Source organism: Phoca vitulina, unplaced genomic scaffold (genome assembly GCF_004348235.1).
Source record: "Phoca vitulina isolate PV1807 unplaced genomic scaffold, GSC_HSeal_1.0 scaffold23, whole genome shotgun sequence".
NCBI classification, from domain to species: Eukaryota; Metazoa; Chordata; class Mammalia; order Carnivora; family Phocidae; genus Phoca; species Phoca vitulina.
Window position 1 is genome coordinate 7,506,562 of NW_022589726.1, and position 13,383 is coordinate 7,519,944.

Genomic DNA, 13,383 nt, shown 5'->3' on the forward strand with positions numbered 1-13,383 from the left:
CACTCAGACTCAGGCTGGCACATGACTGGAACTGGCAATAATATATGGCTTGGGGACCAAATCTCATTCAAATTTCTCCTTCTCTCTGAATCTAAATAGGAACATGCAGCAGCTCTGGTCATCTCTAGAACAATTTTGCAACCACATGGATATAAATACTAGAATGAAATGAGCCTTGGGGATGTCTCGTGAGAGAGAACACCAGATCCTTCATAATGGCATTAAGCAGCTCTTTTGTTCTATACCTGGAGAATGTCCTGCTTGTGGACTTAGAATAATATCACACAAATTCCTAAGTCAGTTTTTAAACTAGGAATCTTGTAATTTGCAGCCAAATGCATCCTAATGGGTACACCAAACAGACATTTGGTGATAGTTCCTGGTTTGTTGATGGCCTATAAAACTATGGGAAGGAAACTAACCTCTGTCCAAAACTGGAGTTCAATTCTATACAGCTATATCTCTGGAATGTCAGATGGGCATGGAAACTGCACTGTAAAGAGAGACAGCTGGGTCCTGGGAGAAAATAAGTGTTAGTAGAGAATGGTTCTGGCAGCATGGTTGGAAGCAGAATGAAGTTCTAGATGCGCATGAGACTGCACTAAAAGTCCACAGACCCAGACCTGCACTGCACCCCATGCACCCACTCCCAGCATACATGCTTCTGGAAAAGACATGGCTGTGGTTAACCCTCACACTCTTTCACTATGTTTTTTGCCATGGGACGCTGACTCCACTCCCCTCCCACCCCTGCCCCAAATTTCAGATCCTAGAAAAAGAAAGTTTCCATTCCAGCTGGAGGCAAGAGAGTGAGTAATGAACTGCAAAGAACCACAAATGGAGATGCCGAGGGAACGCCGCAGGCTGCAGCACAGATAGAGTATTACCAGTGACAAAGTCACAGGCATCAGAAGCCTAAGAAATAAAAAATCAGGTGAGTTAGGTAACAGCTCTTTGCATATAGGAAAAACTATCTCGGTGACAGCTATTTATCCCGCATCCCTAAGGATGGATGCTCAAAGGACAACCAGCGTGGGATATAGATTTTCTGGTTTGGGAAATAATTTCCAAAACAAAGATCACTAACCTATCCCATCTTTGAACCTTATCCTATCCCTGGGCCTTAGAAGGTTCTTGGTGCATTGGGGTTCAGGGGGGAGGTAAAGGTCAGTAATGGGGTAAGAACATTTGTGGTGCATATTACTTGCTAATTTTAAGAAGTAAAAGTGGATGCTTTTAGGCTTTCATTAAAATGACCTAATATTACTATTGGTGGGAATGCAAACTGGTACAGCCACTCTGGAAAACAGTATGGCGATTCCTCAAAAAGTTAAAAATAGACTACCTTACGACATAGCAATTGCACTACTGGGTATTTATCCAAATGATACAAACATAGTGATTCAAAGGGGCATATGCACCCCAATGTTTATAGCAGCAATGTCCACAATAGCCAAAATATGGAAAGAACTACTAATGGAATACTACTCAGCCATCAAAAAGAATGAAATCTTGCCATTTACAATGATGTGGATGGAACTAGAAGGTATTTTGCTAAGCAAAATAAGTCAGTCAGAGAAAGACAAATACCATATGCTTTCACTCATATGTGGAATTTAAGAAACAAAACAGATGGACATAGGGGAAGGGAAGAAAAATAAAACAAAAACAGAGAGGGAGGCAAACCGTAAGAGACTCTTAACCATAGGAAACAAACTGAGGGTTGCTGGAGGGGCGGTGGGTGGGGGGATGGCGTAACTGGGTGATGGGCATTAAGGAGGGCACTTAAAGTAATGAGCACTGGGTGTTGTATGCAACTGACGAATCACTAAATTCTACCTCTGAAACTAATAATACAGTATATGTTAATTAAATTGAATTGAAATAAGAATTTTAAAAAGAAAAAACTGACCTAATAATCATAACATGCAATAATTATTCCTCCAGTTCAATGTGTGTGTATTTTTAAAGATTTATTTGAGAGAGGTGGGGAGGGGCAGAGGGAGAGAATCTCAAGCAGACTCCCAGCTGAGCACGGAGCCCGACACCAGGCTCAATCCCAGGACCTATGAGATCATGACCCATGAGATATGACCTGAGCTCAAACCAAGAGTCAGATGCTTAACCGACTGAACCACCCAGGCACCCCTGATATGTGTGTATTTGTAAAGAACTAGGCTTGCACTGTCTTGTAACTCAACCTTTCCCCATTGAAGATATCAAAAACATTGTTCTAAAAACCTATTATTTTACAACATGATCTATACTAAGATTTTAACAATTATCCTTTCAGGGTTGATGGAAGGGTTACTGGTGATTTTATTTTCTTTGTGTTTTCCACACTTTCTAAAGTTAACATGTATTGTCTCTATTAGAAAACCCTCAACTATATTTCTTTCAACATTTTCATGCTTTGTCTTATTTCACCATTTTCTTTTAAAATCATTTTCACAGGGGCACCTGGGTGGCTCAGTGGGTTAAGCATCTGCCTTCAACTCGGGTCATGATCCCAGTGTCCTGGGATCCCTGCTCATGCGGGAGCCTGCTTCTCCCTCTCCCTCTGCCCCTCCCCCCTGCTCATTCTCTCTCTCTCTCTCTCTCTCTCTCACTGACTCTCTCGCTTGCTCTCAAATAAATAAAAAAATCTTTAAAAGAAAATTAAAAATAAATAAATAAATAAAATTGTTTTCACAGTATTTTTCACTCTGGAGTGTGTTGCTATAATAACTTTTGCCTAGTGACCACTGACTTCTAAAATCTGAGTTTTATAATTGAATAGTTTTTAGTCAAGGGCTTTTCACGATAATTTCAATATTAGCTAAAGCTCTATTTTGAGGCATTTATTTATCTATAGAAGCACCCCAAACATGTGAAATAAATCTGAGATTATGGCACAATTTTTTCTTTTGCAGTCAAGACTCTACTCAGACTGTTTGCAATTTGATAATGGAAAATGGCTTAGAGATCCTAATCCAACTACTGCATTTTACAGATGGCAAAACTGCTGCTGGCTATGTGAACTCTGGATGCAATGTTTGTTGGAGAAATACACGCAAAAAAATCTCATTCAAGATTTCCAAATTTCCTTGTCAAGTTATAAGCACAAATCCTGTGCATTTTCCCTCTCAAGGATTTGGCTCTCTTTTCCTTGTTATTTAGTAAATCCCCGAAATAAATCCTGTATGAGTCTATTCAGGCTGGCATTAAAAATACCACAGACTGCATGGTTTCAATAAGAAAAATTTATTTTTTCACAGTGCTGGAGGCTACAAATCCCAAGATCAAGGTGTCCACAAGGTTCAGTTTCTGGTAAAAGCTCTCTTCTGGCTTGTAGATGGCCTTCCCTGGGTGCATGCACACACATTCAAAGACAGAATGAGCGAGCGAGAGAGAGAGAGAGAGAGAGAGAGAGCACACCAGCATTCTGGTGTCTCTTCTTATAAGGACACTGATCCTATCTGATCAGGGCCCTACCCTTATGACCTGATTTAACCTTAATGAACTCCTTACAAGCCCCTTCTCCAGATTCAGCCACAATGGGCGTTAGGGCTTCAACATATAAATGGGGGCACACATTCAGTCCATAACAAACCCTCTGCACAGAAGTTCAAGAAATAATGTCACATCATTGGGTTTCAGAATACACATTCTAACACTTGATAATTAGTTATCCATATCTTCTGGCCTTTCATAGTGGTCATAGTTCCTCTTGTTCTGTACTGGATTTGTTTCATTGTTCCGAAGTTTTGAAAGAAAAATAAAAGCTTGGATATCTAATCTGGTGCCTTGATAATGAAGGCAATAAGTCCGGGTATGAAAATATCCGGCATATTTGGATCTAAAAATATCAGTAACTTCTGATAAAATGGCCTTTCTTCAGGGCTTATTCTTTTTTTTTTAAAGATTTTATTTATTTATTTGGTAAGAGAGATACAGCGAGAGAGGGAACCCAAGCAGGGGGAGTGGAAGAGGGAGAAGCAGGCTCCCAGCGGAGCAGGGAGCCCGATGCGGGGCTCGATCCCAGGACCCTGGGATCATGACCTGAGCCAAATGCAGACACTTAATGACTGAGCCACCCAGGCGCCTCCTCAGGGCTTATTCTGACAGTTTCATACCATTAGTCCCTCATCACACCATCTTTTATGAATTTTTGCTTTTTTTTTTTTTTTGGTCTCTTATGACGATACTCAGTGTTTTCTACTTACGTTACTGATTGTTTCTTCTGTTTTCCCAACTGACTCTTCCTTTGGCTTGTACTGTGCACCCACGGGCTGAATTCTGTTGATCTTTTTATTCCAGGTCTTGAAGATTTCATATAATCTCACTCTTCATCTATTATCTCTATGTGGACCACTCTCATATTTGTGTCCTCAGCCCTCACCTGCCCCACAGAGTCCCTCACTCCCGCCTCCAGCGTTTACTGAACAATTTCATCTCAATTTCTTTCTTTCATCTCAATTCAGCATGCCCTGAACTGATCACTTCCTAGAAAATCAGCTTCTTTGTGTCTGGTTGCAGGAGCCAAAAGAACTCTTAGTAATTTTGATTGACTGACTGATCGATTGATATAGTCAGAAGGATTTACTGAGCACCTGCTATGTCAGACATTATGCTGGGTGGTGCTTATTTTCGATTAGTCACCAACTGTTACTCTTCTGTAATGTCTCTCATGAGTGTCTGGGCCTTTTCCAATTTGTCTGAACTAGTTATTTCATGTTTGGATTTTTTCAGCATCTCCTACCTGATGAACCCCTAATTATCTTTCAAGATCCTATTGAAAATTCACCACCTCTGTGATGTAGGTTGACTTGTAGGCTCCCATGATATACATTTAAGTCTTAACCACTGATGCCTTTGAATGTGACCTCAATTGGAAATATAGGCATACATGGAACATATTGCAGATTCGGTTCCAGACCACTGCATTATTTAAAGCGAATATCGCAATAAAGTGAGTCAAATAAATTTTTTGGTTTCCAAAGCATATAAAAGTTTATACTGTATTTCACTATACTGTAGTGTATTAAGTGTGCAATAACATCATGTCTAGAAAAAAAGTATATCCCTTACTGCCACTTGTTTACCTATTTAAATATCTTTGTCCTCAGCAATTTTTTACCCAATCATTTTAGTAGTCATGGATGATTCATTCTTGTCTGAATAAATTATCATTATAATGATTACAAAAAAAATATATTGCTAAAAAAACCTAACCATCATCTGAGCTTTCACAGGTAGTACTCACTGTGCAGATCACCATAAAAAACATTATAATAGTGAAAAAGTTTGAAATATTGTGAAAATTATCAAAATGTGACAGACACATGAGAAGTGAGAAAATGCTACTGGAAAAATGATGCCAATTGACTTGCTCGATGCAGGGCTGCCATAAACCTTCCATTTGTAAAAAACACAGTATCTTCAAAGTGTAATAAGTGAAGTACAATAATATGAGGTATGTCTGTAAAATCTTTGCAGAGGTAATCAAGTTAAGATGAGGCCATACTAGAATAGGACTGGTGTCCTTATAAGAAGAGGGAAACTTGGACACAGAAATACAGAGGAAAGAAGGCCTGGTGATGATGATGGCAGAGATTGGAGTGATGCAGTCATAGGCCAGGGAAATCCAAGGACTGCCAACACCAGAAGCCACTTAGAGAGGCATGGGACAGATTATTCCTGAGAACCTCTATAAGGAACTAACCCCTCTGACAACTTCATTTCAGACTTGTGGCCTCCAGAACTGTAAATGAAGAAATTTCTGTTGTTTTAAGTCACCAGTTTGTGTTAATTTATTATAGCAGTCCTAGCAAACTAAAACACTCTGTGAAGCCATTTATAATCTTCCCAAAGCTCTCATTTCTTTTGTAGTCTCTTGCCATGATTTTTTACTTGCTATTTAATGCCCTTTAAGTAAAGGAAAAATGTCATTTAAAATTATTGGTACAAATTTTATCATTGATCTTTATATCATGCAATACCAGTTTTAAATGAACTCATATGTGGATCACCAAAATCACACAGTTTGTATTTCATAGCCTGTATATACATATACATTTCATTCTTACTAGAACTGTGGAACAGCTGCATATGCAACTAACTCAAAATATTTTTATTTCACTTCTTGAGATGTGCACATTCTACTAACACTCTCTACCTTTAGCTTACTGATAAGGATGAACAGGAAAAGAAACTATGGTTGCCCCTCTTTCCCTTTCCTTCAATAGCTTCATTTTTAGTGTTAGTGATTGGCTAATATTGGGAACTGACAGAAGTTAAAAAGGATATGATAGGATTCCTTGGACATTCATGCTTCTTATAACACCACTGCCTTATTTTTGCATTCACAGTAAGTTCTGATTGGTAAAGAAAGATTGGTAAAATGGCCCTTGGCACTGTCTATGCCCTCCCACCCCTTTCCTTTACTAAGTTGTAGGTGTAACACACTTACCTCGTACTGGTTTTGAGTCTACTCTAACTCCTGTGCATTGTAGGTCCAATAGAATCCTGTGCACATGGGGCATCTTGAATGCTAAATGTAAGTGGTTGACAAAGAAGAATGGACACTCACATATTGTGTAAACCTCTTCTGCTCATGCTCATGCTCCATTGTGCTTTCACTCATAAAACACAAGTTGAAAGGCAAAATTATTAAACATTTCAAAATGGTGACAACTGAGCATTAAACCAAGTGCAAGTTCCTTTTGAGAGCAAGGCCCTGTGCAATTTCGCAGGTTACATGTCAATGAAGCCAGCTCTAGTTTGAGTCCCAGTTAATCCACAGCCTTTTCAATATTTGGAATTGTCAACCTCTTAATTTTAGCCATCTGTGTAGAGATACCTCATTGTGGCATTTATTTGCATTTCTCTAATCATTAACGAGGGTAAGCACCTTTTTAAGTTTTTTAAGCCATTTGGGGTGTGTGTGTGTGTGTGTGCATGTGTGTGTGTGTGTGTGTGTGTGGTGTTCTTGTTTGAGCCTTTTGCCCATTTTTCTATTGGCTGCCTATTTCTCTTCTTTTTCTTCTTGATTTGTAACAATTGTTTTTATATTCTGGGAAGGAGTATTATGTAGATTACATAATGCCTTCACCCATTCTATGACTTGGTTTTCACTCATAAATATCTGATTACTAGTTCAAATTTTTAATATAGTTTAATTTGTCAATATTTTCCTTTGAAGTTAACTGCTAGTTTGTATCTGGTTTCAGAAATCTTTGCTTTTCTCCAAATCATAAAGATATTCTACTATTGTCTTCTTAAAGTTTTATTGCTTTGTCTTTCACATTTAGATCCACAATCCGTCTGGAATTTATTTTATGTAATTGGTAAGAGGTAGGGGATCAAACTTTCCTAATGCTATTTTTGGTCAATAAAAACATGGATTTGCAGCTCAACTCCAGTTTGTCCTATTTAACAACTCCCTTTATGATTTTATATTAAAATGAGTAATATGCTTATAAAATGAAAATCATAAAAGGTAAGGTTTTTCTGCTCATTTTTATGGAAGTGAGTTTAGTTCTTTTGACCAAAGCTTCCAACAACATCAAGTTTAAGGATTTAGTTTCATAATAGACAGTTCCACAGCTATTCTGAGCTCCACTTATTAAGTCTTTTGAGTGTTATGGTTAAGGTGGGGACTAGGCAAATGTGGATGGGTCAAAGTAAACTCATCAAAAAATTCCAAGGAATCCTGGGATGATATTACTCTGGGCATATCTACACCTCATATTTGTATTGACAGCAAAACTATGAGTATTCACTCTGATCCATTGTATTTGCCATCATCATTTCTTTTAGATTAAAACGATATTCCCTCTTCCCTGCCTTTGGTCATGGCACTCTCCAATGTATTCTACATCTGGCACACAGTGACCTACCTTTGTTTATCTATCCAGTCTCATTCTTTGTCATCTCTATCTTACCTTAACTGAGCTTTGCCCCCCTCTGAACCTACCTGCATCACTCCAGTCTTCTCTGGTTGGCGCTTGTCTTCTGTGCTCATGGGGCATTACCTCCTTCCGAAAGCCCGGTTTATAGAAAGTGCTCGAGAAATTTAGGGAATATTATTAATATTAAAAATAATTAAAAGTGTATCTCCCGTGTGATTATTGAAGGATTATGTGAACGAGATGGGTATTTGTTGAAAGGACGGATGGATGGGACTTCGCTTCTATCACTTTCAGCAACTCTCCAGGTCAGAGGATTTAAAAAGCTTGTTGAGGAAAAATCTGAGAAAAGTTTCACTTTAGATGACGCACAGAACGTAATTCATTTCCTCTCCCGCCCCAACCTGCAGCAACCTCCTTCCTCTCAGCCTAACTGAAGCGTTGGGCTGAGCGCATCGATGAGCGCGGGCTGCGCTCGGCTAGTTGGGGCTGGATCGCTTCACCCCGGAAGTGGGTTGAAGGCCGTTGAGCCCGTGTCGTTTCCCTAGCTCGGCGAGGTCGTTGGGGTGCTGCTGCCGACATGGCCGACCCCGAGTCCCGCTACCCCTGCTCCTCCATCGAGGACGATTTCAACTATGGCAGCTGCGTGGCCTCCGCCAGCGTGCACATCCGAATGGGTACGTTCCCACTCCCCGTCCCTGCGGGCCGCCCCGCGCCGAGCCTGCTGCGCTGTCGGCCTCTGGGGGTGACTTTCGGCTTCCTCCGGCAGCTCCTCCCCGGGCCCGGCTCGCAGGCGGAGCGCGGGTCCCCAGGGGTTCAGAGGAAAGCCCTGCTTCCCGCTCCCCGCCCCCGCGCCCCGGGCTCCGCGGAAGAGTGCCCTCCCCCGGGAGTGGGGAGGAAGAGCTCCCTCGGCTCGGCGGAGGCTGCCAGGGAGAGCGCGGCTCTGGGGAGGCGTGGTGGCCCCATAGCTGTGCGCTCTGTTCGGGAACCTGAACTGGAGCTCCTCCCACTTTCATCCTGCCTACTCCGCGTAGAAAGGGACATGGAAACCTCGGCAGCCTTAATTTGCCATCTTTGTATTAAAAGAAATCAGGGGTTACTTTTTAAGTTGAAAAGAAGTTTATTATGTGATTATTGTGATGTACACCTGAATGCAGTTATTTGCTTGCATGTTTTTGGTTTAGGGGGTGTGGTCGCGTTTCAGGTTTCTGTTTACTTGTCTGTCCCCTTTGCTGGATTGTAGGATCTGTGAGGACAGGGACCATATCTGTTCTTGTTCACTATTTAGTGTCTCGCAAGACCTGGAACTCAACATAAGTTTGAGTATTAATTGAGGCAGTTGCTGGAAATGGAAGCTTTAGAGGTCAATCAAAATGCAATATTAAGTTTTAAGTTATGCAGTATTTACTGAATTTAAAATGCTTAGAAAATATAAAAAGCTTAGTTTCATGTAAGTGGAATTCATTGTCCGTTCTAGTTCAGCCAGTTGATACAGAAGTTGTCCCATATTTTCATCCTATCCCTGTGGCTGGAACTTGTTCTGGAAAAGGAATTATGAAGATCTGATGCACTAAGAATCTTGATCCCTAACATCTATATTTCTGGAATTGAATTTTGGAGTGATTTTGGCAAATGAACATAGTTTTTTAAATTAAATTTTTAATTGTGGTGAAACACATTTCATTAAAAATGTACCATCTTAACCATATTTAAGTGTACAGTTCAGTAGTGTTAAGATAATCAAGTTGTTGTGCAACCAATCTCCAGGACTTTTTAATCTTGTAAGCCTCAAATTCTGTACCATCAAAGAACTCCCTGTTTTCCCCTCTCCCAGTGCCTGGCAATGACCATTTTACTTTCTGCTTTATGAATTTGGCTTCACTAGATACCTCATAAGTGGAATCATACAGTATGTGGCTTTTTGTGACTGGTTTATTTCAATTAGCATGTTTTTAGGTTGTATCCTTTTTTTTTTTTTTAGAGAGGGAGGCAGGGGAGGGGCAGAGGGAGAGGGGGAGAGAGAACCTTAACCAGACTCCATGTCCAGCGCAGAGCTCTTCTTGGGGCTGGATTTCACAACCCTGAGATCATGAGCCTAGTCAAAATCAAGAGTCTGACACTTAACAGACTGAGCCATCCAGGCGCCCCAGAGTGTATCCATTTTGTAGCATGTGTCAGACTTTCCTTTTTAAGGCTGAATAATTTTCCATTGTATGACAAAACCACATTTTGTTTATCTGTTTATCTACTTGTAAATACCTGGATAGCTTTCACCTCACTATGAATCATGCTGCTATAAACCTGTGTGTACAATACCCCCTTGGGGTCCTGCTTTCAGTTGTTTTGTCTGTATACCCAGAAGTGGAATTGCTGGATCATATGTTTTAGTGAAAAACCTATTTTTCCCTCCTGAATAGGGAAAGAACCCAGTTCTTCCTCCTTTGTTTCTCCTTTACTGCTCACACAGAACACTTCAGTTTTGATACTTGTGGTCACCAAAAGTGTGGGATTTTTTTCCACATCAAACAGTTCTCCATGACACCAGCTCTGTGTCCTACAATTGAACTCAATTCTGACGCTACCTCCCAGTGGATAGTATCAGATCCCACAGGTTAAGGTCTCAGTCCCATAAGACTGCTCCCACCCCACTCCAGATGCAGTTGTAAGTAATAGGTCCCCAGGTCCCCCCCACCCCATAACTTGTCAGACTTGGCTATAGATCGAAGGTTCGCATGTTGGGTTTGATTAAATTTACCAGAGCAGCTCACAGAACTCAAGGAAACATTTATATTTACCAGTTTATTAAAAGATACAGATAAACAGCCAGATGAAGAGAGATGTAGTGGGAGGTCTGGGGGGGTACCAAGCACAGGAGCTTCTGTCCCCAGAAAGTTTAGGTGCGTTACCCTTCCAGTATGTGGACGTGTTCACCAACCTGGAAGCTCTCCAAACACCTACTGATAATGTTTTATGGAGGCTTCCTCACTTAGGCATGATCAATTATTAACTCCATTTTCAACCTTTTTCCTTCTTCCTGCTTCAGCAGGGCTGAAAATTCCAAACTTGCTTATGGCTTGTTCTTTCTGGTGACCAGCCCTCATCCAAGAGCTCACGTAGCGTCACCTCAGTAGAACAAAAGACACACCTATCACCCAGGAAATTATAAGGGTTTCAGGAACCCTGTGTCAGGAACTGGGGTGAAAGACCAAATATTAGAATGAAAGATGCTCTTAGTGCTCTTATCAGTTAGGAAACTACAGGGGTTTCAAGAGCTCTGTGCCAGGAACCTGGGGCAGAGACCAATATATATTTTCTATCATCTCACAATATGGTAATTGTATTTTTAGTGTTTTGGGAATCACCATACTGTTTTACATAGCGACAGCACCATTTTATATTCTAACCAACATTGCACAAGTGTTCTAATTTCTCTGCATTCTCACTGACACTTGTTCGTTTCCCTGTTTCTCTGAAAGTAGCCATCCGAATGGGTGTGAGGTGATATTTCATTGTGGTTTTGCTTTGCATTTCCCTAATAATCAGTGATGTTCAGCATCTTTTCATATACTTATGGGCCATTTGTATCTTCTTTGTAGAAATGTTATTTAAGTTCTTTGCCCTTTTTAAAAATGGACTTTATTTTTTTTTAAGCAATTTTAAGTTCACAGCAAAATGAGTGGGAAGTAGAGAGTTCCTACATAATCTGTCCCTACCCATACATAACCTTTCCCACTTTGTTATAATCCATGAGCCTAAGTTGACACATCATTATCACCCAAAGTCCATAGTTTATATTAGAGTTCACTCTTGGTGTTGTACATCCAATGGGTTTTGACAAATATGTAATGACATAGATCCACCATTATAGTATTATATGGAATAGTTTCATTGCCTAAAAACCTCTCTGTGCTCTGCCTATTCATCCTTCCCTCCCACCAGCCCGTGGTAACCACTGATCTTTTTACTGTCTCCATGGTTTTACCTTTTCCGGAATGTCAGATCGTTGGAATCATACAGTATATAGCCTTTTCAGATTGATTTCTTTTACTTAGTAATGTGCATTTAAGATTCCTCCATGTCTTTTCATGGCTTGATAGCTTATTTCTTTTTAACATTGAATAATATTCCATGGTCTGCATGTACTGGTCTTCTATTCTATTCCATTGTTCTGTATGTCTGTCTTTATGTCAGTACCACACTATTTTGATTACTCTAGCTTTATAATAAGTTTTGAAATCAGAAAGTGTGAGACTTCAAACTTTGTTCTTTTTCACTATTATTTTGGCTGTTCAGGGTCCCTTGAAATTCCAAATGAATTTTAGGATGCATTTTTCTATTTCTGCAAAAAAGGCCATTGGGATTTTGATAGGGATTGATGTGGGATTGGGAGCAAATGGTCAAGAAAGAATTCTGGAGATTTTTTTTTCGGTACAAGGAGGTGCTTTTATTATAGTACAGGGACAGGACCCGTGGGCAGAAAGAGTGGCGCTTTTGCCGTATGAAGCTGGTGGTTATATGTGTACTGTTCAAGGGGGAGGGTACATGCAGGGAGTATTAGCTCATAAATGTCTTATTTGAATTTCTACTCATAAAACTGCTTTCTCAAGATTTCTCCTGTGATTATCACTCAGCTCAATATTAACTATCAGTGAGATGTACAAGCAGTCATGAGACCCTCTAAGAATGTAGCAACCAGCACTTATTTGATCCTTATCAAAACTATGCAGGCTATAGGTCAGCTTTCTGGGCCAAAGGTGAACATTTTTCTGTTTTTATCCCTCATCAGGGATTACATTAGATCTGTAGCTCTTTTGTGTATGGTATGGACATTTTAACAATATTCTTCTAATCTTCTAATATTGTTATGTGAACATTGGATGTCATTTATTTGTGTCTTTCAGCAGTGTTTTGTAGTTTTCAGAGTACAAGCCTTTTACCTTCCTGATTAGATTTATTTCTAAGTATTTCATTCTTTTTGATGCTATTGTAAGTAGAATTTTTTCTTAATTTGCTTTTCCTTTTTGGCTTGCTCATTATTGGTGTATAAAAATGCAACTGATTTTTGCATGTTGATTTTGTATCTTGCAACTTTGTTGAATTCATTTGTTAGTTCTAACAGCTTGTGGAATCTTTAGGGTCTTCTACATGTAAGATCATTCACTTTGTCAAGACAGATAATTTCACTTTTTTTTCCCTTTCCAATTTGGATGCCTTTTATTTCTTTTTCTTGCCCACTTGCTCTGGCTAGGACTTCCAGTACTATGTTGAATAGAAGTGGCAAAAGCCTACATCCTTGACTTGTTCCTGATCTTAGAGGAAAAGTTTTCAGTTTTTCACCGTTGAGTATGATGTTAGTTGTGGGCTTGTCATAAATAGCCTTTATTATGTTCAGGTAGTTTCCTTCTATTCCTAGTTTATTGAGTCTTTTTATCATGAATGGTTGTTGAATAATGGCAAATGCTTATTCTGTATCAATTGAGATGTCATCTGTTTT

General features: G+C 39.9%; 2 protein-coding genes across 2 annotated transcripts in view; one reads left to right on the forward strand and one right to left on the reverse strand.

Moving 5' to 3' along the window:
- The window catches only part of IRAK3 (interleukin 1 receptor associated kinase 3), a 59,421-nt gene extending 51,395 nt beyond the window's left edge, over nt 1-8,026 (reverse strand). The window contains exon 1 of the mRNA XM_032420431.1: nt 7,958-8,026. Within this exon, the coding sequence (XP_032276322.1) occupies nt 7,958-8,012 (55 nt within the window). The 5' untranslated portion in view covers nt 8,013-8,026. The remainder of the gene's footprint in view (nt 1-7,957) is intronic.
- Nucleotides 8,027-8,367: 341 nt separating this feature from the next.
- The window catches only part of TMBIM4 (transmembrane BAX inhibitor motif containing 4), a 28,895-nt gene continuing 23,879 nt past the window's right edge, over nt 8,368-13,383 (forward strand). The window contains exon 1 of the mRNA XM_032420433.1: nt 8,368-8,566. Coding sequence (XP_032276324.1) covers nt 8,470-8,566 — 97 coding nt within the window. The 5' untranslated portion in view covers nt 8,368-8,469. The remainder of the gene's footprint in view (nt 8,567-13,383) is intronic.